The sequence below is a fragment of the Cavia porcellus genome, unplaced genomic scaffold (genome assembly GCF_034190915.1).
Source record: "Cavia porcellus strain 051 isolate PalLab524CR breed Dunkin Hartley unplaced genomic scaffold, mCavPor4.1 scaffold_29, whole genome shotgun sequence".
Classification (NCBI taxonomy): domain Eukaryota; kingdom Metazoa; phylum Chordata; class Mammalia; order Rodentia; family Caviidae; genus Cavia; species Cavia porcellus.
In genome coordinates this window covers 46,965,818-46,988,189 of record NW_026947512.1, presented here as the reverse complement: position 1 = coordinate 46,988,189, position 22,372 = coordinate 46,965,818, and the positions used below count along the sequence as shown (strand labels likewise).

General features: G+C 40.7%; 1 protein-coding gene and 1 long non-coding RNA gene across 3 annotated transcripts in view; one reads left to right on the top strand and one right to left on the bottom strand.

The window, feature by feature from the left end:
• Positions 1-19,188, bottom strand: part of Ido2 (indoleamine 2,3-dioxygenase 2) — a 46,972-nt gene extending 27,784 nt beyond the window's left edge. Inside the window, exons 1-2 of the mRNA XM_063239733.1 lie at positions 18,934-19,188; positions 8,034-8,129 (exon numbers count right to left, since the gene is read on the bottom strand). Of these exons, the coding sequence (XP_063095803.1) occupies positions 8,034-8,129; positions 18,934-19,188 (351 nt within the window). The remainder of the gene's footprint in view (positions 1-8,033; positions 8,130-18,933) is intronic.
• LOC134473899 (uncharacterized) lies at positions 4,541-21,927 on the top strand. Of its 2 annotated transcripts, XR_010044379.1 has the most exons (5): positions 4,541-4,706; positions 11,644-11,749; positions 12,236-12,341; positions 13,177-21,248; positions 21,374-21,927. It is a non-coding gene; the product is annotated as an uncharacterized LOC134473899 (long non-coding RNA). The 2 variants fall into 2 exon arrangements; XR_010044378.1 differs by having other exon boundaries at positions 13,177-21,927.
• The last annotated feature ends 445 nt before the right edge of the window (positions 21,928-22,372 follow it).

The following is a 22,372-nucleotide window of genomic DNA, read 5'->3' as shown; positions in this document are numbered from 1 at the left end:
CTGGCTGTGGCTTTTGGCACACTTTTCGCTGGAAGCAACATTCTAGTATTAGAAAGGGCTGCCGGTTACCTTTTCCTATAGGCCAGCAGGATTTTCTCACTAGACTGGGCTGCTGCATCATAATGATACTTTTTAAAAGTTTATTTTTTTAAGTTACTAATGTAATAGAAAATCATACAAATGTCAAATACGGATCTCCACGTAATATGTATATACTTTATAAGTAAAATTGGTGTCTCAGCATTGATAGCACTCTTTCGATATTATCTTTTTTTTTTTTTTTTTTTTTTTTTGTCTTTTTCATTTTTTCGGTACCAGGGATGGAACTCACGACTGCCTGCTTGGAAAGGCATGTGCTTATGCCACTGAGCTAAATCCCCAGCCCCTATATTATCATTGTTAAAAATGTGATGTGTCTACTGCTATCTAAATATCTATACATTTTAAATAATACGGTCGTAAGGCCTAATCAATATATACATATGCTTTGCATATTAAATACTGTTGTATTTTCTAGTAACAATGTAGCATAGACAGACGCGCGCACACACACGTTGTCATGTGAAAGCTGTACACTTTTCAGTTACTAAACAGATTATGGAAATTAAAGGTTTCTTTTTGGCTTTCTTGTTTATTTTGCTATCATGATTGCTGCAAAAAGATGAGCCTCACATATTCATCTGTGCCCTTTTGAGTATTTCTACATGATAAATTCATATTATTGGAACTGCTGGATTAAAGTATATGCACGAATAAGATTTTAATGGGTCTGTAAAATGCCCTGCTGGAAAGAGCTCTCCGGAATCCACTGATTCTCTACATTTTAACATTTAATTTAATGCTGTGTTAAAGTTTTTAGTTTAGTTCATGACCAATCTGATCCCCAAAAACAGATTTGTCTTTTTTTATGTTTGTGCTTTTGTGTTTTGTTTGTTGATGAGGCTGTATTTGCATATTTATTATCAATTCAAATACTTCTCTGTGTAGTGTAAGCATCTGTGTACGTTGTGCCTGTCTTTTCTGGTCTGCTTTCCTCGGAGCGACTCAGTGGAACACATTTTGGATTATGGATCTGAATCTTGGAGGATACAGTTGTTCTAAATTTTCCTTAGTTTATTGTTTGCGTTTAAGAAGTTATTTTGAGCATTACCTAAACATTATTTATGTTGCCAATGGACAGTTTGAAAAGATATGTAATTAGAGAGTTATTATTAACAATTTTTTTCAAAAATGAATAAAAAATGTTGATTACATTTTATTCCTAAACTAATTTGTTCTAAATTATTAGTGCCTGAGGATATAAACATATAATCACTCGCTCCTTATGATAGGATATTAAACCTCACTAATTGTTATCAGTGATATTGGACTGGAACCAGAAATGGCAGGATTATATCCAATGAAAAGATAAAAAGATACTACACCAACCGAACCCTTGTCCTTGTTAGCATTCAGCTAATATTTTCTAACATTTTGGCAGCTTCTGGACTCTGATCCTGATTTTTCCTTTTGTTCTGCCACCCTTCCTCCCCCCTCCCCTAACCTCCCCTCCTCTCCTCTCTTCTTCTCTCCTTTCTACTCCTCTCCTCTCCGTGTCTCTTCCTCCTTCCCTCTTTTCTGTCATGGTAGGAACCAAACCCAGGTCCTTGCGCAGTCAGTCCAAAAAGTGCTGAATCGCACAACTGAATTCTGAGCGCCGGCTTCCATACTGACTTCTAGGATCTCATATTTTTAAATACAAATCTTTTTAAATTAGTTTTCACCTTTGTATGTGATAATATCATCCCCAACTTTGTGACTTGCTTTTTTCCTTTTCTTTCGGGCTATTTTGGTGAATATATGTACTATTTGAATGGTACCAATTTTATCCTAAAAACCTGCTAATTTCTTGTTTTATTAGGGAACTCTTTAGTTCCAATACAAGAAGCCGGTTCCCTAAATTTCCTTCCAGAAGTTCCACAAATTTTGTATTTACATTTAAGTTCTTAGTGCATCTGCAGTGAATTTAGCTCGTGGCAGAAGTTGCAAACTGGCCCTTTTCTCCATCAGCTCTGTCCCCCACGCTGTCAGTTCGCCTCTGAGGTGTCTTAGGTCTCTGTGGATATCTGGGTCTCCATGGAGCTTCTGTATCCATTTTTTGGAGTTTCCTTTGTTTATTCCTGCCCTAATAATACCATCTGGCCTGAATAGAAAAATTTTACCTTGTTATTAAACATATATTACTTTTCTTGTTTGTTTGTTCTGTAACAGGATTGGGTCAAGATGATTTTACAACTCTCACTGAACTATGTCTTAAGTTGTGTTTATAAGGAATATGACATAGTAGGGTGCTTCCCTAGTTTACATGAAGCTCTGGGTTTAATCTCCAGTCCTTGCCTCTCCCCAAGGCTAAGAAATGTGAGTTTAACACATTAACACCGGCTCAGGAGTGTAAGTACCAAACACATGCACACACATACCCCTTAGTCCAGTGATCCTTCAATCGCAGTCACATTTTCAGTGATTGTTTAGAAGTAATCATAAAATTTATGGATTACCCCTGAAATACCCCTGTTTCCTTTCCCTAGTTCCTTTATTTGATTTGTCCTCCTTTTATTAGATTTATTAGATTCCTAAGCAGTTGAAGCAAAGTCATGCTTTCTTATTTTTGATCTGAGGACTAACATTCCATTTTGTCCTCAGGGACAGACAAAAACAACTCTGTATTCTAAAAGCTCTTTTTCCTCAAACTTCATAAATGTTCCTTAGTTGGCTCAATGACATCAGCACGAACAGATCTGTTTAGTGAGGTTTATAACCAATGCGTGCACTGGTTGTTTGCTTGCTTACACGGATCGTTCAGCCCAGCCATTGGCAGCTCTCTGGTTTCTTCCGCGTTCTGTTCCATCTGACAGGAAACCAGCCTTCACGGAGGAACTGCCTTTTTTCTGGCAGGACAAGGTGTTCTAGGGTTCTCTTGTATTTCCCCAGATGCAGACCCAGGAAGCCCTGATCCTTTCTGTCAGATACATCTGGACACCGGGTTTTCTCATTCTTCCTGGGATGTCATCACCCTTAGATCTTCACAATGGACAGAACCAGAAAATGTGTGCATGCAAGATTAGGTGTCTATGTGATGCAGTGTCTATGTATACATATTCATAATACATAGAGCTAAACATGACTTCGTTCTGCTAGTTCTAGTCTGGCACCACAGGTTGGTCTTAGCCTCCCTGCCCCTTGTTAACCTGTAACCTCCCCCCTCCTGGTGAAGCACTCTTCATATCCATGTACCTGCTGGTTCAACCTCAGGACGAGACCTAAGGCAGTTTCAAAATCACTAGCTTCTAACTCATGAAAAGCAGCTTATAAGTAGATTTGGTGATTTTGTGCAGTTCATCTTTTCTTTAGCTTTCCTTGTACTCAAACCCCGCTTTCAATCTCTCTCTCCCCTCTCCTCTCCTGCTTGAAATACACCAAACTTTTGGAGTCCAGTGAGATTCACTCCTGCAGGCTTCGTTCCATCTTGGGATCTCCCATGATTCTGATTTGTATTTAAAGTTTACATCCATATGAGTCCATGTTTTATAGTGTACAGTTCTATGGGCCTTGGGAGTGTGGAGAGTCCTGTGTCCACCACCTGGACCCATTCAGGGAAACTCCCCCATACATCGCTGTGTAGGAGCTGCTCCGTCCCTGTCAGTCAGTGGTGACCACTGATCTAATTTTTGTGGTGATAGCTGTGTTTTCCCCAGAGTGCCATCTGAATAGAATCATGCAATGTATAGCTTTGGCTCTGAAATGCTTAACTGACTTTAGTATAGTTAAGGTTCATTTTTACAGTTATGCAAATCAATAGGTCATTTACTTACATCACTAAATAGTATTCCACTATATAACATGGCTTTAGTTCAATTTGTTTGTTCCTCTGTTGAGAAATATATGAGTTGTTTCAACTTTTTATTATTTTTATTTCGTTTATCAATACTTCACATACATGTTTTTATGTGGACATAACATTTTAATTTTCTTGGATAAATCCTTAGGAATGCTAATGCTGGCTTCTATGCTAAGTCTGTGTTTAGCTTTATCACTCTGTCTTCCAAAGTGCAGTGCTATTTACATAATCACCACCAATGAGAAAAAGGCACCGGTGCTCTGTGTCCTTTCCAGCAATTCTAAGGACAATGTTTTTATTATTTTTATTTATAGGAAAAATCAGACCAATTCCCTAGTGAGTCCTCTAGCCCTGTCTTTTCTAGCTCTCAATGCAAGCTGCAGGTTTGGCCCCAAGACATCACTGACTCCCTGGTAACCAGCTCAGTATGCCCGGCCCTGTAACAGGCAGAGACCGCATTCTCCAGCGAGCACAAGGCCTTGTCTTCAGGCTGAGCTGCGTGGACATAGCACATACCTTCCTGTCCCCCCGTGGAGAAGACATCAGTGCAGGACTCCCTTGGCACACACATATCCCCACCCCTGCCCTTCAGGACAGGGTTTACTGGACTGGCCCAGCTCACAGTCACCACCCACTGAGCCCTTTGTTCCACCACATTGGTGACAGTAGCAACCCCTACTTGAAGGAAGGAGTCTCTTAGGAAACATCTTCTTTGCCAACAGTCTATTCCCAGCCAGGGCCAGCAGTGCTATGAGCTTCTGTCGCCGTCTGTGAGCTGCTCTGAACCATCTAGGCAGCTGCTCAGAGGTCCAAGGCCCCGTGTGAACTGGTGAGTCTCAAGGGCACTGTCAGCAGTGGGCGGGTAACTTTAAGGCAGGGTGTCCTGGCCAGAGATAACATTTTGAGGCTTCGTTTTCAAACAAGGGATTTACCTTCTTGTTGGTGTCTGTAATACCAGGGCCCACAGCCACCATTTCCCTTTGAGTTCTTTTGCATTCAACTGGAGCCCACTCTGCCATGACCAGAATTTTGTTTTTCAACACTAAGGATTGAACCCAGGGGCTCCACATTGAGTTTCATCCCCAAATTTTTTTTTGGGGGGGGTTGTTAAATTTTCCAGATTGAGTATGACTTTGTAGCCATTCTGCCTTGGCCCTCCATAGTGCTCCCAGAATGGACATACCTGGCCATGTTCCACACAAAACACAGACTGTCTTTAAATTTAGCATTCAAAAGATATTAACTTTGCCTCTTAATATTTAACATCGCAGGTAAAGTTATATGTGATTTTCCTTTAGTTAAACTAGTTTTTGTTTTTATTGTTCGCTAACTAAGAATGACAAAATTTTCTTATTAGGACAGACAATTTAAAATTTCACCAAGGTATTTATATTTCCCTCATCCCACTTCCCACATTATCTTTTTGATACAAAAGCTCAAATGGTTCTTGAAAATTTTCATTCTTGCATTTAAGTTTGAAATTTTTCTTTTTTTCTACCCCCATTAACTTTCTTAGGGAACATATTTCATATAGGATTTAGACAATTTATCTACTTTAATGTATTTTCTATTTTTGTGACTGTTTGCAAGTCTTTGAGTTTTGCTTTATGTTTATTAAGAGAGTCCTTAAATTCCATTTTAAAAACGTTTTACTGAATTTATTGAGTTTCAATTCTTCCCGTGTTCCTTTTCTTTCTGCCAGAAATGTGACTTACTGACTACGTTGTGTGTCAGCCTTTATTAATGCATGAAGGCAGCATACTAGACACTGGTTAGAAAGCATCAATCTTACTTTGGTTATTTATTGGAGGTCACTGACTCTGAATGCCCATTAGACCACCCTTGTCTTTTTTAATCACTCATTACCTCTATATTGTTTGGCAGCTTTGGTTTATCCATACTTATTCACAAGGGAAGTCGGTTTTATCAAAAACAGTGGCTAATATGGATCTCCTTGCTACATTTGAACGTGCCCTCCTGGGCAATGTGAGTGGACAAATCTAAGTCAGTAAACAGATTTTCTTTCAGAATACAGATTGTTGTATCAGAGCTCCCAGAGCAAGGTGGTTGGCCTGAACCTACTACAAGCTCAAACCTTAAACTCACTTATTATTTATCTGTAGCAGGTGAAAGACTGCAAAAGGCAGATGTTTGCTTTGTTATTGTTGTTTTTGTTTTGTTTTTTGTCTTTTTCCTTTTTATCGGTACCGGGGATCAAACTCAGGACTGCCTGCTTGCAAGGCAGGCGCTTATGCCGCTGAGCTAAATCCCCAGCCCCAAAAGACAGATGTTTTTAGTTAACTGCTTTAGTGCATGGTGGTAAAAATAATAATAATAGTTACTCTCTCTTCATAAATCATTTCCAATCAATTCTCAGTATACAAATATCTCCAACTGATTCTTTAGTAGTAGAAACAAAATGCAGTTTTACCTCGTGTATATATTCTGGTAAGAATCCTCCATCCTCATACAATGTCTGCTGCTGTGTGTGTCTCTGTATCTACATGGGGCAGCATGTAGACTCAGATTGCAGTGTACTGTAAACCAGCAAAATTCATCTTATCTTGATCACATCTGCAAAGACTATTTCTAAATCAGGTCATTTCTACAAATATGAGTGTCAGTTTTAGAGACCCACTATTGAATCCAGCACAAATGATAAGTGATTGATTTCAAGGTTGTACTACAAGGAACTCCAGCTGAGCCAGCCTTTCCTGCACTAATGGCAGCTTAATCAGATAAAATCTAAGGAAAGCTTGATAACAAGGACCACACCATTCACAAGTTAATTCTAATTGACCCCGCTGCCGATGGTCTCGGGCTACCCTGTGCTAACTTTCTCTTTCTCTGCTTTTCTGGGATGGGAGGGCAAGGTTCATGGGAGTCTGCTTTGGCCTTGTTTAAATGTTTGATATGGGTACCAGAAACTTCTTTGTGAATCTGATGCTCATTTTCCTTAAGATGGTGTGAACGTCATGAGGTTTTTACTCTATCCTGTCCACGCTCCTGTATTGAGAGATACTTTTCTTTCTTCTACTTTCTCTATTTATTTGGTCGCATCAATGAAAACCTTTATGCAACAGGCAAAGGAATTACTCTGTTTCATTTGACATTTTCACAGACACTGAGGACGGTCTCCCATTCTTTTGCAATTAGTTTCTAATCTTGCACCTTGCACAGAGCAAGACTTTGGTGAGTGTTTTAAGGGAATTTGTTCATGTTTAGTAGCTATTATTACATGATGCGTGGTCCAGTGCTTGCATACAGAAGAGTTCTGGGGGTGTGAAACCTCCTGAAATTGCACCCCTGAGACTGCGGCCTGATGACTGCAGCCACAGAGCAGGAAAGGAGGAAGCGACAGACCCATGCTAACACTGACAGACACGGTGCAGTGACCTTGCTAGAGGTCGCCCGGTCATCAGAACAGTACTATGGGACCAGAACTTCTCCCATTTTTAAAAGAAGTGAAATTGAAAGGCAACATGGTTATTAAGTGAGAAAATGAAGGAATTAATTTCAGTTTCTCAGGGCAGAGAACTTTCACTGTTCCTTACATACTCAGTATAAATTGCTCATTTTGTTCTAAGGTATTCATCGTGTACATAACAATACCTAAATACTTATATAATAGTTGCAGACGTAATAACCTACATAAGCACCCACAGCCAAACATGACTTTATAACTCAGAAATTCTTTTGAGTCAGATGCTCCATGAGACCCTCAAGAGCACCAGGAGGGAAGCCTGGAGTGGCAGCAGGGCACTGACCAGGGACTTCAGATGAGGCCTCTGAAACTTTCCATCCTTTACTTTTCCCATGCCACATCTTTTCCATTAATTTATTTCCAATTCCTTTCCAGATTTTTTTTAAACAAACACTTCATGAGTGCTTAGTAGGTTCCAGGTATTGTTCATGCAAGCTCTGGAAGCTTTAGGGAAAAGCATGAGCTGGCAGGATCCACTGTGCTTTCAGGAAAGCCAAGGCAGAAGGGTGGACAGCCCAAGGGCCAGGGTCAGTTCCTGGGATCAGCTGTCCCACTTCTGCGTGGCTGAGGAAGGTCGGTGGTTCAGAGACAAAAATAAGGTAGAAAGACAGAGCTCAAAATAAGAGAAAAAAAAAAAAAAAACAAGCAAAAAAAAAAAAAACATACACTTACCCTGTTCACACGAGCACGGAGCTGGTGACTCTCAATCAAGTGAGGAAGCTTGGTGGCAATTTCCATCCAGGGCTGGTAATAATCAGGAAGTTCTTTCTGCATTTAGAATGGAAGAATCTCAGTAATGTTGGCCTCTCCAGGAAGCACCTTCGAAAAGTAGCAGCCTTCAGATTTCAGTCTTCAGGAGGCCTGAAGACTCTTCCCTTGGATGAACACAGAACCAAGTGCTAGGCCTCGTGCAGAGCAATGCAAGGGACAGAGGACTCAAGCGCACGGTGGGCAGCCTGACCCCAAAGCAGTGCAATGTGTCAGCTTTGTGTATAGGCTGAAGATTTTTCTAAAAAGTAGGACTAATTCTGTCAAAGAAGGACTAATGTGGCTTCTCTAGTGGGACTTTGAAGGGCGGTAGTGCAGGCAGAGCGGGCAGCAGAGGCACAGATGTGGACACCTCGGACTGCGAGTTACTCAAGAGAAACGACTGGCGGACGATGAGTCAAAGGATTCAGATCATTTGCTCTTTGGGCAGATTTTATTTTTTTCTTTTGTGTAATATGTTGTTACAATTTGATCGGGATGATAATCTGTGTGTAAGATTTTACTGCCTAAGTCACCTAAGGCAGCCTATGAAATCCTCTTTAAAGACTCTGCTTAAACGATCACAGTGAATTTGTATTTAGAAGATGAGAGGGAATTGGTGTGATGACTGCAAGTGAGCCTGGAGCCGTAAGAAAATCTTTCCTTCAAATTGCCCCATGTGTGGATTCCCCTGGGTCCATGCTTCACACAACTGTAACTCAGAGGACAAAATCTGTTTATGAATCAGATTTCATTGGAAGCCAGCCGCTCTCACTTGTTTACATACTGTCTATGATGTTTATGGATCAGAGCAGTCAGTGGAGTTTCGTAGCCCCACAGCCAGCCTCTGACAGACACAGCTTGGAGTTAGTAATCCTGTCCCCAAAACCTTCACAATCCTGCTCCAGCCCAGTGACCTCGGCCTCCATTTTCCAGGTACAGCCTTGACACTGAATGTAGTGCTGAATGGGTGACAACACAAACTGGGATAGAAATGCTGGCAGAGGTCAAAAAGCGAGTGCAAAGATAGGGAACTTAGTTTTAAATTTATTAAAGGTAAAGTACCCCTAGAGCCAGGCAGGGTGGTGCATCCTGAGATCCCAGCTACACAGGAGTCCAAACAGAAAGATCACAGGTTTGAGCCAAGCCTACAATTCTCAGTGAGACCTTATCTCAGAGAGAAAAATTTTAAAAGGAATGGGGAGAGCGCACTTAGAGTGTAGCTGAGAGGTTCAGGGCTCTTGCACATGTAGAAGGCCCTGGGTTTCATCCCTATTACTGCCAAACAAAATTAAAATAAACAAAATCTGCCTAACATAACGTTACAACTGTACTGAGAAGTTTGAGGTTCAGTACAAAATTTACATGAGACTGTAACCACAGATAAACTGAAAACAAAGTGTTTAGGTGTTTTCTAAGATTTTGCAAATCGAAACAGGAAGAAAGCCCGGGTTGGCACACTGGGGAATATTCGCAGGGCAGTTACAGCAATTGAATCCGTGAATATAGACAAAAAGAAAGTTCTACTGCTATTTTCAAGAGGGAAACATGCAATACGGGACAGAGGGGGGAATATTTAACATAGGACATGATGGAAGAGGAAGAGGCAATAAAGACTCGCGTGGGACCTTGGGCTAAAAGCAGTGAGAGGAGACTGAACACTGAAGCTTTGCATAGCTCGTCTCAGCACTTGGAGTCAGGTCTGGGCTGGGTGACTGAGGATGGGGTGGAAATGAAGTCAGCAACCGAGGGGGAAGAAGCAGATGCCACGGAAGGCATCTTGAGGACCCGTGGAAGTGTAAGACTATAAGGCTGGAGAGGCAGAGATGCATCAGCACCCACGGCTCCTTTTTCTAGGCATAGATCCCCTAGGGTGCAAGAGAAAGCTGGCTTCAAGCTCCTAATTAATTTGTAACTGGGGTAGGTTGCATAGCCTACCAAACCCTGAACATTGTAGACTTTAATCTTTCTCCATTCTGTCTTTGACCCTGAAGCAATTCAAGACAGATGGTGCACCTTTTACTGACTTGGACAGCAAGCTAAACACCCCAGTGGCACACGCCGTGCCTTCACTGTGGACTTGGGTGTCAGTAGGGAGGACGCAACACCGAGCTCATGCATCCGCTTTGCATCTCAGGTTCTGGGAGGCACAGGCTACCCCGCTTCCCAGGTCTTCTCTAGAGAAAGAAAAAGTTAATAAGCAGGTCTGTGTCACTGTCTTCAGCAGGACTCAGCTATAAGTACAGAAATGAAGGAAGCTGCTAACTAAGCTAATGAAACTGGAAATTTATACAGCAGTGGCAGGACCAAGATGCCAGTGAGAACAGAGGTAGCAGCTTGGGGGGTAGCTCAGTGGTACAGTGCTTACCTAACTTGGTTAACCTTCCCACACACACACAGACACACATGCACACAGCTGGACACACACAGACACACAGGCACACAGGCACAGACGCACGTGTGTGCATGCTCGCTCAAAGACAGATCTACGGAGAACTAATTGTGAGCTGACAACGTTTTCCATCTCACTTCTACGATGCATGTTTTCAAACAAAAATTTGAATTCAGTGGCAAAAATAAAACCAAAGATGCAGAATCATGGTATTCAGAAATGGCCCTTGAAGTGAGCCTCAAGAACAGAAGCTATAGTTAAATTATCACCTCTGTTCTTTCTCTCATGCCTAGGTAAGAAATCACATGAAAGCCCCCTGGAATTTTGCTGCCTGGCTTGCACGACAAGTCTTGAATACCTCATTTTATTAGTTGAGAATCTGGACTGTACTTTTTCTGTAATATCTACTTTTTCTCCTTCTTTAGATTTCTTAGAGGAATGCTTTTCTTCTTCCTTTATTCATCTACTTGCTTTTTAAAGTCTAATGTTTAGACTTCTGTGTTACCCAACTTTTAAAAAATGAGATGTTAGTGAAATGGGAAGAAATTGTTCAAAATGAGAAAGGAACTAGGATGGGTGAAAGAGGAAAGGAAGGAAAGGAAAGAGAAAAATGTAAGTCAGTTCTACTATTGGTGTCCCTTAGTTCATGAGAAAAGAAAATTTGTGCAAATATTGAGGTTTATGCTCATATCTTGTACCACAAGTAACTACTTTAAAGCTAATAACATGTAGTATATTCTCCTATTGGTTTGTTAAGAAATTTTGTTTTACTTTTTTTTCCACAAAATAAAATTTTCAAATGAGCCTTTGGAAGTCTGGTGTGCAGCCTAGCAGCACCTTGGGTTTGTCAGACAATCAAATTCCTGGGTTCTGTCCGGGTATCCTGAACCAGGCACCAAAGCAGGACCAACTTTTGTTTATCATCCCTCCAGCTGACTGACGCACCCTAAAACTGGACTCTGGTGAAGAAGAGCAGCTCTGCACATAATCCAGAAGGGAAGAAAATATAATTGACAACCTCCCCCCCTTTTTTTGCATCCAGAATCAAGCCCAAAATTTCAAACTGGCCAGGAAGAGACTGTGCTGCTGAGCTGTATCCATGCATCTTGCTACAATCCATTTTGCATGTTTTCTGCTTTTTAGCTTTTCCTCTAGACATGGAAGAGGATCGTGAATTATGTTAAGGACTTTCTGTGGCTGGATTTTGTAAGTCACAGTGTGAGAGACAGGACAAGGGGAGTCTTACCAGGTAATGCCCCTTCTGTGTCCTTACATACGTATTTACGACCTCTGTTTTAAAGCAGAGAGTTCCAATAGGCTACTGATATTCCAAATTGCTTGTAAGTTTTCCTCTGTGGTTAACAACTTGAACAGTCAGCCTTATACAGATCTTTTTGATATTTTTCTGATTATTTCCTTAGGACAAATTCCTAAAAGTGGGTCTTCTGGCTAATGTTGTATACATTTAAAAAGTTGAAAACCACTTTAATTTCTTACAGAAAAATTATAGCAGGTGAGTGATAGAATTTTCGGCATGGCTAAAAAGATAAGAAGTATAAAATAAAGGTGGTCTTTATTTTAAGAATGTGGAGAGAGACTCCATGACCTCCGGGGTCTGGCATTCTCTCTGCCCCACACGTGGTGTGGGGACATACATACAGCTTAGGTTTGGGGTGGTGCCTAAGGGGCATTAGTGATGCACAGGTAGCCCACTGGAACTCATTTCTCACCACAGGTAAATTGCCTAGGGGCAGGAAGATGACCTCAAGATAGAGCCCCCTTGAATCTGCCTCCCAGGCTCCCACCGGCTACAGTGTCCCATCTGGGGCAAATTCCTTTCAGTGAGTATCACACTTACAAAGTACAATTTAAAAGTATGGCTGTTAGAAATTTTTAAATTCATTACAGTAATCCCCTTCCAAATGCTCCCCATCACTTTGGACACACATATTCCATCATTCTGTCACTTCTTCAGCAGTTCTAAAAGTCCTTTCCTGTCTTTAGTGGGAGTGATGAAAAATACAGGGCCTGCTTCTGCCTGCTGCCAACTACTGCCCAATAAAAAGGCGGGCGTGTAAAAATACGGGGCGTCCTTATTAACCGTGTTCACTGAACACGGCAGCATGCAACTCCTGGCTCTTCAGTGAAAATGACCGCGAAGAGCCAACACTTTGAACTGATTCAGAACACTGAAGCAGCCACAGGAACGCAGACAAGCAGTTTGGATATCAGCAGGACAATAAATCTGTGCTGCTGGCAACACTGGCATTACTAATATTTGTGTTTTATTTTTTAAAGATATGCCTTATAGTAATTGCATTAAAATTTTGCAGTTCTTTTCATAATTACTAAACTCATTAATATACTTGTCTCAGACAATGCTTTTAAAACTGTAATCAATACATGTGGCAGAATATTCAAAAGCATTTCATGTATAAAGCTGAAAATAAAAGTATCTTAATCCTCATCCTCCACACAGATGGCTAACAATTTGCTACCCATTCCATTTTTAAATTTTACATTTCTGTGATTGCTAATGAGTCGGGAAATATTTTCATCTGCTTTGGTTATATGTGTATGTGTGTATTTGGAATAGCACTTCCTAATGGAGTATCGGATTCGTACTTGGAAACTTTATCTGATTCCAACCTGATTTCTTTTAACGCTTTTTTCTAGTTTTATCCTAGATGCTCAAGTCTTTCCTTTACCTGCACCAGTATTTGAAGTGTTATGAGCTAGGAATTATTATTTTATCATTTCCAAGTTGAAAGACAAGAAGCTAAATCCCAGAGAGGTTGGATGAGTCTCCCAACATTTCACATCTGCTTCTCAGCAAGGTCAGCGCCCCTTTGACTCCAGGTTCAGGGTGCTCCCTCATACCTTTGTAGAATAAACACCGGGGAAAGGGTGGTCCCTCTTCCAAGAACAACAAGTGACCTCAGAGGACGTCATCCCTCAGGAGACCAAATGGAATAACAGGAATGATAAAATCTCTTTTGCTTTCCTTTTCTTTTTTTTTTTAATCAACTTCTCATTTTACACTTACTTGTTTTTGTAGACTTTTGCATTCAAATACAATTTTCAAGAAGCTTAAAAAGTGACTCATTCAAATACCAAAAGTGTGTCAAAATATACTTAGCTCATTTGTGCTGAAATCAGCAGGATAGAAAAGATGGTTCAAAGAGCACTTGAGACGCTAAGAAGTTTTGAGAAGATATTTGAAAATAAGTTTGCCAGATTAAATGCATGACTGCATAATGTCTGTAACACAGTATGATCACAGGTATGAGGATTATTTTTTCTCCCCAACAAAAATCCTTTGCACCTCAGAAATTGGCAAATTAATATGTTACATCAGGTACTGTCTCTTAATCAACAACAAGTAACAGGGGCATCTTTTATGGTCACTGATCCTACAGAAAGACTATTAGATCGTGCTTCAATGATATTCACAAGATCTTTTTGCTTTAATCTGGATGGCTGAACATATTTGCAATCTAAAGTATAACATTTTTTAAAGTGCATTTTTGCAGAAACAGTAGACATTTGCTAAATTAACACTTGCTTAACTGAACTTTTTTACTAAGAAAATAGCACACTGAGGGTTAAACATTAGAAATTTGAGCCAAAAAAAAACCCAAAAAAACAAAAAACAAAACAAAACAAAAAAACCCCAGACAATATTAACAGGAAAGGTGGAGAATGGCAGGATATTACAGCAAAATAAAGTGAGGCAAAAGCTAGATAAGCACCATGAAGGACCTTGTATAATATAATAAAGCATTTGAGCTCGGCCTCAAGAGCACTTGGAGAGAGCTAGAGAGCAGAGCATCACGGTCGGGATTCATTCTAAATAGTTACCCCACCTGGTGTGCAGTGTTTTTCAGATGGGCGGGAGTGGGACTAAAGAAACAGGGGAACAGGCAGCAGACAAGGGACACGACGGCCTCAAGGAGTGTGGAGATGGAGAAACCAGGTCAGCTAGGAAATATGCTTCCGAGATGAAGAGCTCATTCACCGAATGAGCCCTACATGGCAGAGGCAGAGTTAATCGGGACCCTGCACAAGGGGGCGTTCCCACGGGCTTCTTCCTATCATGCTACAGTACATGTTTAGGGAGTTCATAACAAGATACAGGAAAAGCTGTATTCTTAATTAAATATGAGAGATGGCAAATAAATTTCCTTGGTGCATTTGAAAATTTCATTGGATTTTCATTTGGGAAATTACAAAATATCGATTATTCATCTAAATGTAGGGAACTTTATTGACTAAAAAAAGCTTGGAGGAAATAGAAAATATAAATTAAAACTTACCACCCTCAGTGTCTTTCATACAAATATCTAGGATATATTATCTGATAGCTGATCTGCTCCAGATCACAGATAATGATGGGAAGGCTGCTAATACATCTCATAAAAAACATAACAAGATTAATCCTTGAATTAACAATGCTAATTAAAGCAACAGTACACTACTTCTGTGTCCCTGTGCTTTTTTGACCACTTTATTTATTTTTACTTATTCTAAATATTACATTTTAAAATTAGGGTTTATTTCTATTACTTCTTTGTCAAATACTAATATTTGTTTTGGTGGTGGGCCTGAACTCAGGGCCTTGGTCATGCTCGGCAAAACTTTTACCACCAAATGATAGCTCTGACCCATTCTTGACCACTATGCATTTTACATCGTCAGTCTTCCTCTTTATCCCTTTCATCCTGTAAAGTCAGGCCTGGGATCTCAGGACGGTACTTTTAGGGACCATTGCTGCAGCTGCCGCATCATCCTTCCCCTTGATCTTTTCCCGACACCTTCTGCAGTGGGCTGGTGCTAACTCTTCTAACAATAGGATACCTCTACTTAGAAAGTTCAGACTCAAGATGAGGACTCCCCTGAGTCGCCTTGTTCAAAATTTCAGGTTTAGCCACCCGCTCTCACTTCCTCATCCCCGTTTGCCTGTTTCCCCTTTGTCTACTCTCTTTTCTTGGTTCCTTAGCACTATACAAAATTCCATCCTTCATCCATTCCTCCTCTTCTCATCCTCAGATGCATTTTGTGAACTATACCGTATTAACTATTGCCTGATTTGCTTGTCTTTGTCTCTACTGTGGTACCATTACTGTTTGAAATTCCCTTTAGGCATCGATCAGCCATGCCCCCAGGAACGCAATCATTTTTCAAAGAAATATCTTAACTCTTCCTATCTACAATTTCTGTTTGGAAAATATAGCCTGCTATGGCAATTAACTGTCTGTTTTCTTCTAACCAACTGGCATCCACTACTTCTGTCATGTACTTTGAATTTTTACATGCACTGGTTTCTGAAGAGCTGATTGCTCACAGTAAAGAATAAAGTTCTAACATCTTCACAGCTATTTACATCAGTCCTTTTCTTCTGCCCCAAAACTTCACGCAAAGCATCTCCTTCACATTTGTAGGCAACTGCTTCCCAGTGTCTCCCAGTGCTTTGCTGAGCCACGCCCCTTGTTTGCTGACCTCTGAGTGTAGCCCTGCCTCTCCTCCATCACTTGGGGGGCCTCCTGCATGGGGCTCCGCACTGAGGCAAGCTAGCCTACAGATTCAGAATTAACTGGGTGCAGTTCTGCACTGGTATTTTAAAAATCTGCCCAAGGAACTTTGGTGGGCAGTTCAGGATCCATTCTCTAACACTTACTGTGCTGAAAAGAAACTCTAAATATCAGTTGCCTCTACTGAATGTGTTAAAACCAAATTTCAGAGGCTACCATTTGCAATCTCTCTGTTTGGTTCCATTCTATTCTCCTACTTTGGTTCCTGCTCTCCTGCCAAACTAATTTTTTTGTGTTCTTTATCTAAAGAGAAATTACCAGCATTCCCCCTCACAGGCACACATACTTGCACGTACGCATGCAAGACATGCGGTCTAGTAAAGGGTTTGGGGGGCTATTCACAGGTAGGAGCCTGTGAGATGTCAGTTTTTTGCACTGAAATGTCAGAATTTGGAAGTACTTGAGTTTGTGGAAACAGTGGGACAGGATATTTAGAATGAAGTCAGTCTCCTCCTTCTAAGCCAGAGTATTTTCTTCTTCATTAATGACCATATTTTCTTCAGAGAGACGGTCACGTATGTCTGTTGTGAGAAGCCCAAAGGTCAAAAGGAAGGAATGCTGAAAGGACAGCACGGAGCCCTGCTGAGGGGAAGGAACAGGGCGTGCCTCGCAGGAGCGCAGAGCCGCTGGCTCTGACAACCCACAACCACTGCTGTGCCCAGTTGCAACACTGCAGCATGCAGCATGCTGGGAACTGAGTGTCTCCTGATCTCTGAGGAAACCTGGGCCTTTTCTTGTAAAAAGTTCTTGCCTTCACCCTCCCTAGAAAAGGAGATATTTAAAATCCACACATGACTGAAAGAAAATCAAAACTGAAAGAGAAGATTAGCATCTGGAAAATATGACTCTGGCAGGGTGGAATCAGGTAATATTTTTTTATAGGAGCTAAGCAGTGGGAATTTTTTATAATGGAAATATATTTAGTTCAGAATGTCCCAAACACTTGATGTTGTAACTGTTTTTCTTCTATTTTAGATGGTACAGAAAAAGAAAACAACACAGAGGGGAACTGGACCTTGTGGCCCTGACCAGCTTAACCCTTTTGCAGTGTTATTTTACTTAGTTCAGGTCACACATTTCATTCCAACTAGGTATGTTGGCCTGTTTGGAATTAGGTGGTTTGCCTGTTTATTTTACCCAGCAGTCTTTAATTGTATGCTGTTTGTCTCAGAGCAAGCTTATGACAGGCTGGAATTCAACCTCAGTACAAAGTTTCACCACATCCCAGAGACCAAGAGTTCAGTTTGGAAGCTCTGTTCTCCTGGGACTTGGGTTATCTGGAAAAGTTGCTTCTGCGGTGGCACCCTTCTTTTCCTGTGAACTGGGGAGGATGATGTTATTATTCCTGAGTTAACACAACAAATTATATACACAGAGTGGAATATTCAACAGGTCCTGCGCTAGGGGCCTGGAGAACTGACCTCCAGTCTTTACCCTGGATCTGTGACAGTGCCTTTGCATCTGTGAATCATAGTAATGCTGTGGGCACAGCATGAGAGCCCTATCCAAATAGATTGTGAAAACACTGGTCAGTTGTGACTCAGGGCCAGGAGGTATTAAGTATAAATTAGGGTTGCTGACTCATTCTGGTTTGCCCAGGACTTTTCACAGGGAATCCTGCTCCTCAGGAATCCACTCAGGACCTAGCAAGTCAAAACAGCATTCCATTGAGGGACCATAGGGCAGCTCCTGATCCACCGACAGCAGGGAACCGCACTCTGTGAGTGGACCTCACAGCCAACTGCTCCCTAGAGCGATCAGCAAACAGTCCTTATCATCATTTAAATTCCCCCATAAATACCTCTAAAGTAAAAATAATTATAGGAGCAGATAGATAGCAAAAGTTCAGTGAATTCCAGATCAGTTATCAGTCACAAATAAGTGGATGCATTTGAATGGAGTTTTTCTAATAAATAATTAGAATGGCCGCAAAAGTTATCTCAGCTTTTTAACTGAGTGGCTTTGTCCCTCATGTGGAATGTAAGGAGAAAGATGCCAAGGGTCCTGAGAGTCAGTTCTGCGTCTGCTGTCAAGATGACTTGGGGAAGTCATTCTTCCTGGACTTCACCTAGCCCGAATCTGAAAAAGGGCGCGGGAGTGGGTCTGACAGGCTTCCAAGGGCTCTTGCAGTTTTAGGGTTCTATGTCTCAGAGCGCATTTAATAATAATAATTTCAAAATGCAACATTGATAAGAGGTGGCCAGTAAAGCAGAATTGCATGACTGGTTCCACTCTGAGTAGAATTAAGAATTTGGTTCTTTTTGTTTCAAAGTTTCATTCCCTTCTGAGAAATACCTGTTACCATCTAATCCTTTTCAGCAGCTCTAAACAGGCTGAAGGTCCTGCCAGCTCTGTGGGGTTTTTTTCCCCCCACCAGCAAGTTAAAATAAACTTTTACATTAGGATGCCAAAAGCAGTGATTTGGAGTGTTCAAAGAATAAACTCTGCCAGAAGAACTTATGAGTCAACACATATTGAATGCAAGGACTGGATCTGTACAGGAGGAAGCCTACCTTCTCACTGTGGAAGGAGAATGTACCTGGAAACATCCACATCACCATTCCAAGGACTATTTGTCTGTATATTTTATCTTTAAGCAGTCTTTTTCTGGGTAGCTATTTGGTAGTATCTTTTTCAGTTTTGAAGCATTGCATTTGAACAGTCCTCAGAGATAACTCTCACTTCTTCTTTTTTTGTGTGTGTGGCAATTAGACCCTGTTATTTATAGTATGTTCCTTAGATTAACAATGTGTATCTGAATTACTACATGCACTTTAAAAACAAACAAAAAATCCAAATCTCAAGACATCTATTTAGACATGGCCCACAGCCCTATCCTTACCAGCGGATTTGGGAGAAGAAAGCCATATTCTTCAGAAATGTGGTATCTTCCTAAACACAGTGGCAATGTTGTCTTCAAATTCTGTCTCTCAGGCTCCATAATTTTGTGATAAGTGCTTGCACAGAAGTTGCCACCACAGAAGCAAGTTTTCCAGATAACCCAAGTTCCAGGAGAACAGAGCTTCCAAACTGAACTCTTCAGTGGTCTCTGGGGTGTGGTGAAAGTTTGTACTGAGGTTGAATTCCAGCCTGTCATGAGCTTGCTTTGAGACAGAACTGAGCAAACAATTAAAGACTTATGGGTAAAACAAACAAGCAAACCACCCAGTTCCAAAAAAATCCCTCTTTTCCTTTCTTACACACGCAGAAGAGAACATTGTTTTTAAACCCAGAGACAAACATGTTCAACTTTGGGAAAGGGGAAGTGAATTAGACTTCTGTTTATGGCTGATCAAACCCATACCCTGACCTGATTCTGACCCATGCTGAACTTTGACAACTGTGTCAAAATTACTCCAAACCAAGTACACTATTGCAAGTAGAAGTTGCATTCAAATAGTAATTTCAGTGATAAGTAGAGTGGAGAGGGGAATCCTAGTGGTATATCAGAATCATATAACAATTTTTATTTGGTTTGGAACACAGGGTCTAAGGTTATGATTGTTTCAACTTATTTTAAGAAATGCTACTTAGTAAGGTTGAGAAATCTTTCATTGCATTAATAGATTTTTTCTTTTAAGTTTAACAATGGTTACCAATGGGCTTGAAAACAACCTAAACAGATAGTTTGATTCCACCTTCTATATTAAAAAAATTGTATTTAATTGACACAGTAGCTGTACTCAAACTACTTTCATCAAACAACTTTGAGAACCAAGCGTCAAGATGAGTATTCTTACTTTTGAAGTGGGTCCTACCAGGCTCGTTTGGCAGCTTAGTAAACAGAGGTAATGCATATGAAGCAGCCATTGCAGTGTTATACTGTTAACAGAATGAGAACTGGGATCCAGGGTGCTGATTTGCAAGCACCGTTCTGTTCTATCAGCTGGCTAATGTGGAGCCCAGAACAATGGTTTCTAGGTCAGTGATCTGCCCTGGGAAAGTCAGAGTACCCTGCCTTTTCTCAGTGGATCTTGAACTTAAATCTTAATGTTTTAAATGAGTTTATTTGGAAGCAACTTATTCGTCCATGTTTGTCCTTCCTTCTTTTTGTATCAAGGAAAACATAACAACAGGAAATACTAAGATATCTCATCCAGGTGTCCCCAGGGGTATTTCTCTTCTGAAGGCCATATGTCAAAAGCAGCCTCACCTTACACCATTCCTCATGGGGCTTCTAAGATATTCTCAGTTACCTGTTAACCCTCAGCTCAACGTCCAGCTAGTCTCTGAGTTCAGTTTCTCCTGCCCCTAAATTCAATTTTTAAAACTCTACAGGGAGCCATCCTTGTGATCCATGAAAAGTTGGAGAAGCTATATTTTCAAGGCAGCATGATCTCATCCATTCTTTTCATCCTTTTAGGAAAGCATTATAAAGCCATAAAAATTATAAAATATTAGACCAAGAAAGGTCATTCTAAATAACTGATATAGGTCAATACCCTGTCACTCACACAGAACCCAAGAGTTCTGAATCAACTTACGGACTATCATCCTGTTAAAGCATTATAAAGCCATAAAAATTATGAAATATTAGAACAGGAAAGGTCATTCTAAATAACTGATATAGGTCAATACCCTGTCACTCACACAGAACCCAGGAGTTCTGAATCAACTTACGGACTATCATCCTGTTAAAGCATTATAAAGCCATAAAAATCATGAAATATTAGAACAGGAAAGGTCATTCTAAATAACTGATATAGGTCAATACCCTGTCACTCACACAGAACCCAGGAGTTCTGAATCAACTTATGGACTATCATCCTGTTAAAGCATTATAAAGCCATAAAAATCATGAAATATTAGAACAGGAAAGGTCATTCTAAATAACTGATATAGGTCAATACCCTGTCACTCACACAGAACCCAAGAGTTCTGAATCAACTTACGGACTATCATCCTGAGAGCTGGCACAGAATTGGACCACATTCCCGACTTGCACTTTGTGATGCAGGCGTATCTCGCAGGTTAACTCTGGAGGAATGACCTGGGAACGGATGGGTCTTTCTCTGTCATCTGCCATCTGGATTCCCGTTTGACAAGCAGCTTGAAGTTATAAGCCTGCATTTTCACACCTGGAGGAAATAGTGGTGTAATTTCACACATTGTGTGAGCAGTGAGTGAAGCACTGTGGAGGCAGGACCTAACATAACAGTGAGTGCCTTTTTATTTTCTTCTCCTTTCCCACTCGTTCTTAAATCTCTTCTTAATATTGTGTTTTTAAAATTTTCTGTTCTATCTTTCCTGTTTCAGTCACCGACTCCATTTTTACTTTTCAGCTTTGGACATCTGGATATTTGAGTGTTTTCATAATTTTCTCTTCGTCTTTTTGACATTTTTTTATATGCTAAGGACTGAACCCAGCCCTATCCCCCACCACCTCATCCCACCAGCACCCTTTTTTCCCAGACAGGTTCTCATTAAATCGCCAAATTTCCCAGGCTAGGTTTGAACTTGCAGTCCTCCTGTCTGAGGCTCACAGAGTCCTGGGATGACAAGTGTGTGTCATCGCTTCAGGGTTTATACACATTTCCACTGGATCTTTGCCATCAATCCTATCCCCAGTTTCTCAAATCTGTATATTAGATCCTTGTCTTTCTTACTCCCAAGTAGACCCATGTTACTTGGAGGCCTGTGAATATTTCAGGTCCTGTCACAGAAGTGTTCAAGAGCTCCTCAGTGTCAGCCAAATAACATTCAAATTGTCTTGAATTGGCATGAAACTATGCCCATGATCTAACCCTTCACCACCTTTCTAACTGTGCAAAACACCAGTGATCAAGCTAGCAAAAAATTATTGACTGCTCCTGAAGTAAAGTGCTTGGATATCTAACTTTGTCTCTTTATTATTAGTATCTTCTGTAGCAAAAATGCTTTCTATCTGAGTGTGACTCATCTTTTAAAACACATTTCAAGCACTAATGCACACGTCCATGGACCTCTTTTCAAAACTGCTCCCTGATTAAAAGATAATACAACCAGAGATGCCCTTTCATACTGATTTTCAGTTTGAGTTGGCTTGATTAATACTGATGCAATCACCTTGTCTTTTCTATTAGACTTAACCCCCATCTTAGTAATTTTTTTCTCATTACTGAGACAAAATATCCAATACCCAAAGTTAAAGGTTTATTTTGGATCCCAGTTTGTAGAGATATCAATCCACATTTGGCTGTCTCCATGGTAAGGGAGCGTGGCAGATGGTGACTGTAGAAGACAAATAGCAGCAATAAGCAACAAATGACAAGAAATGGATCTCTTTCTGTCACTGAGCTGCC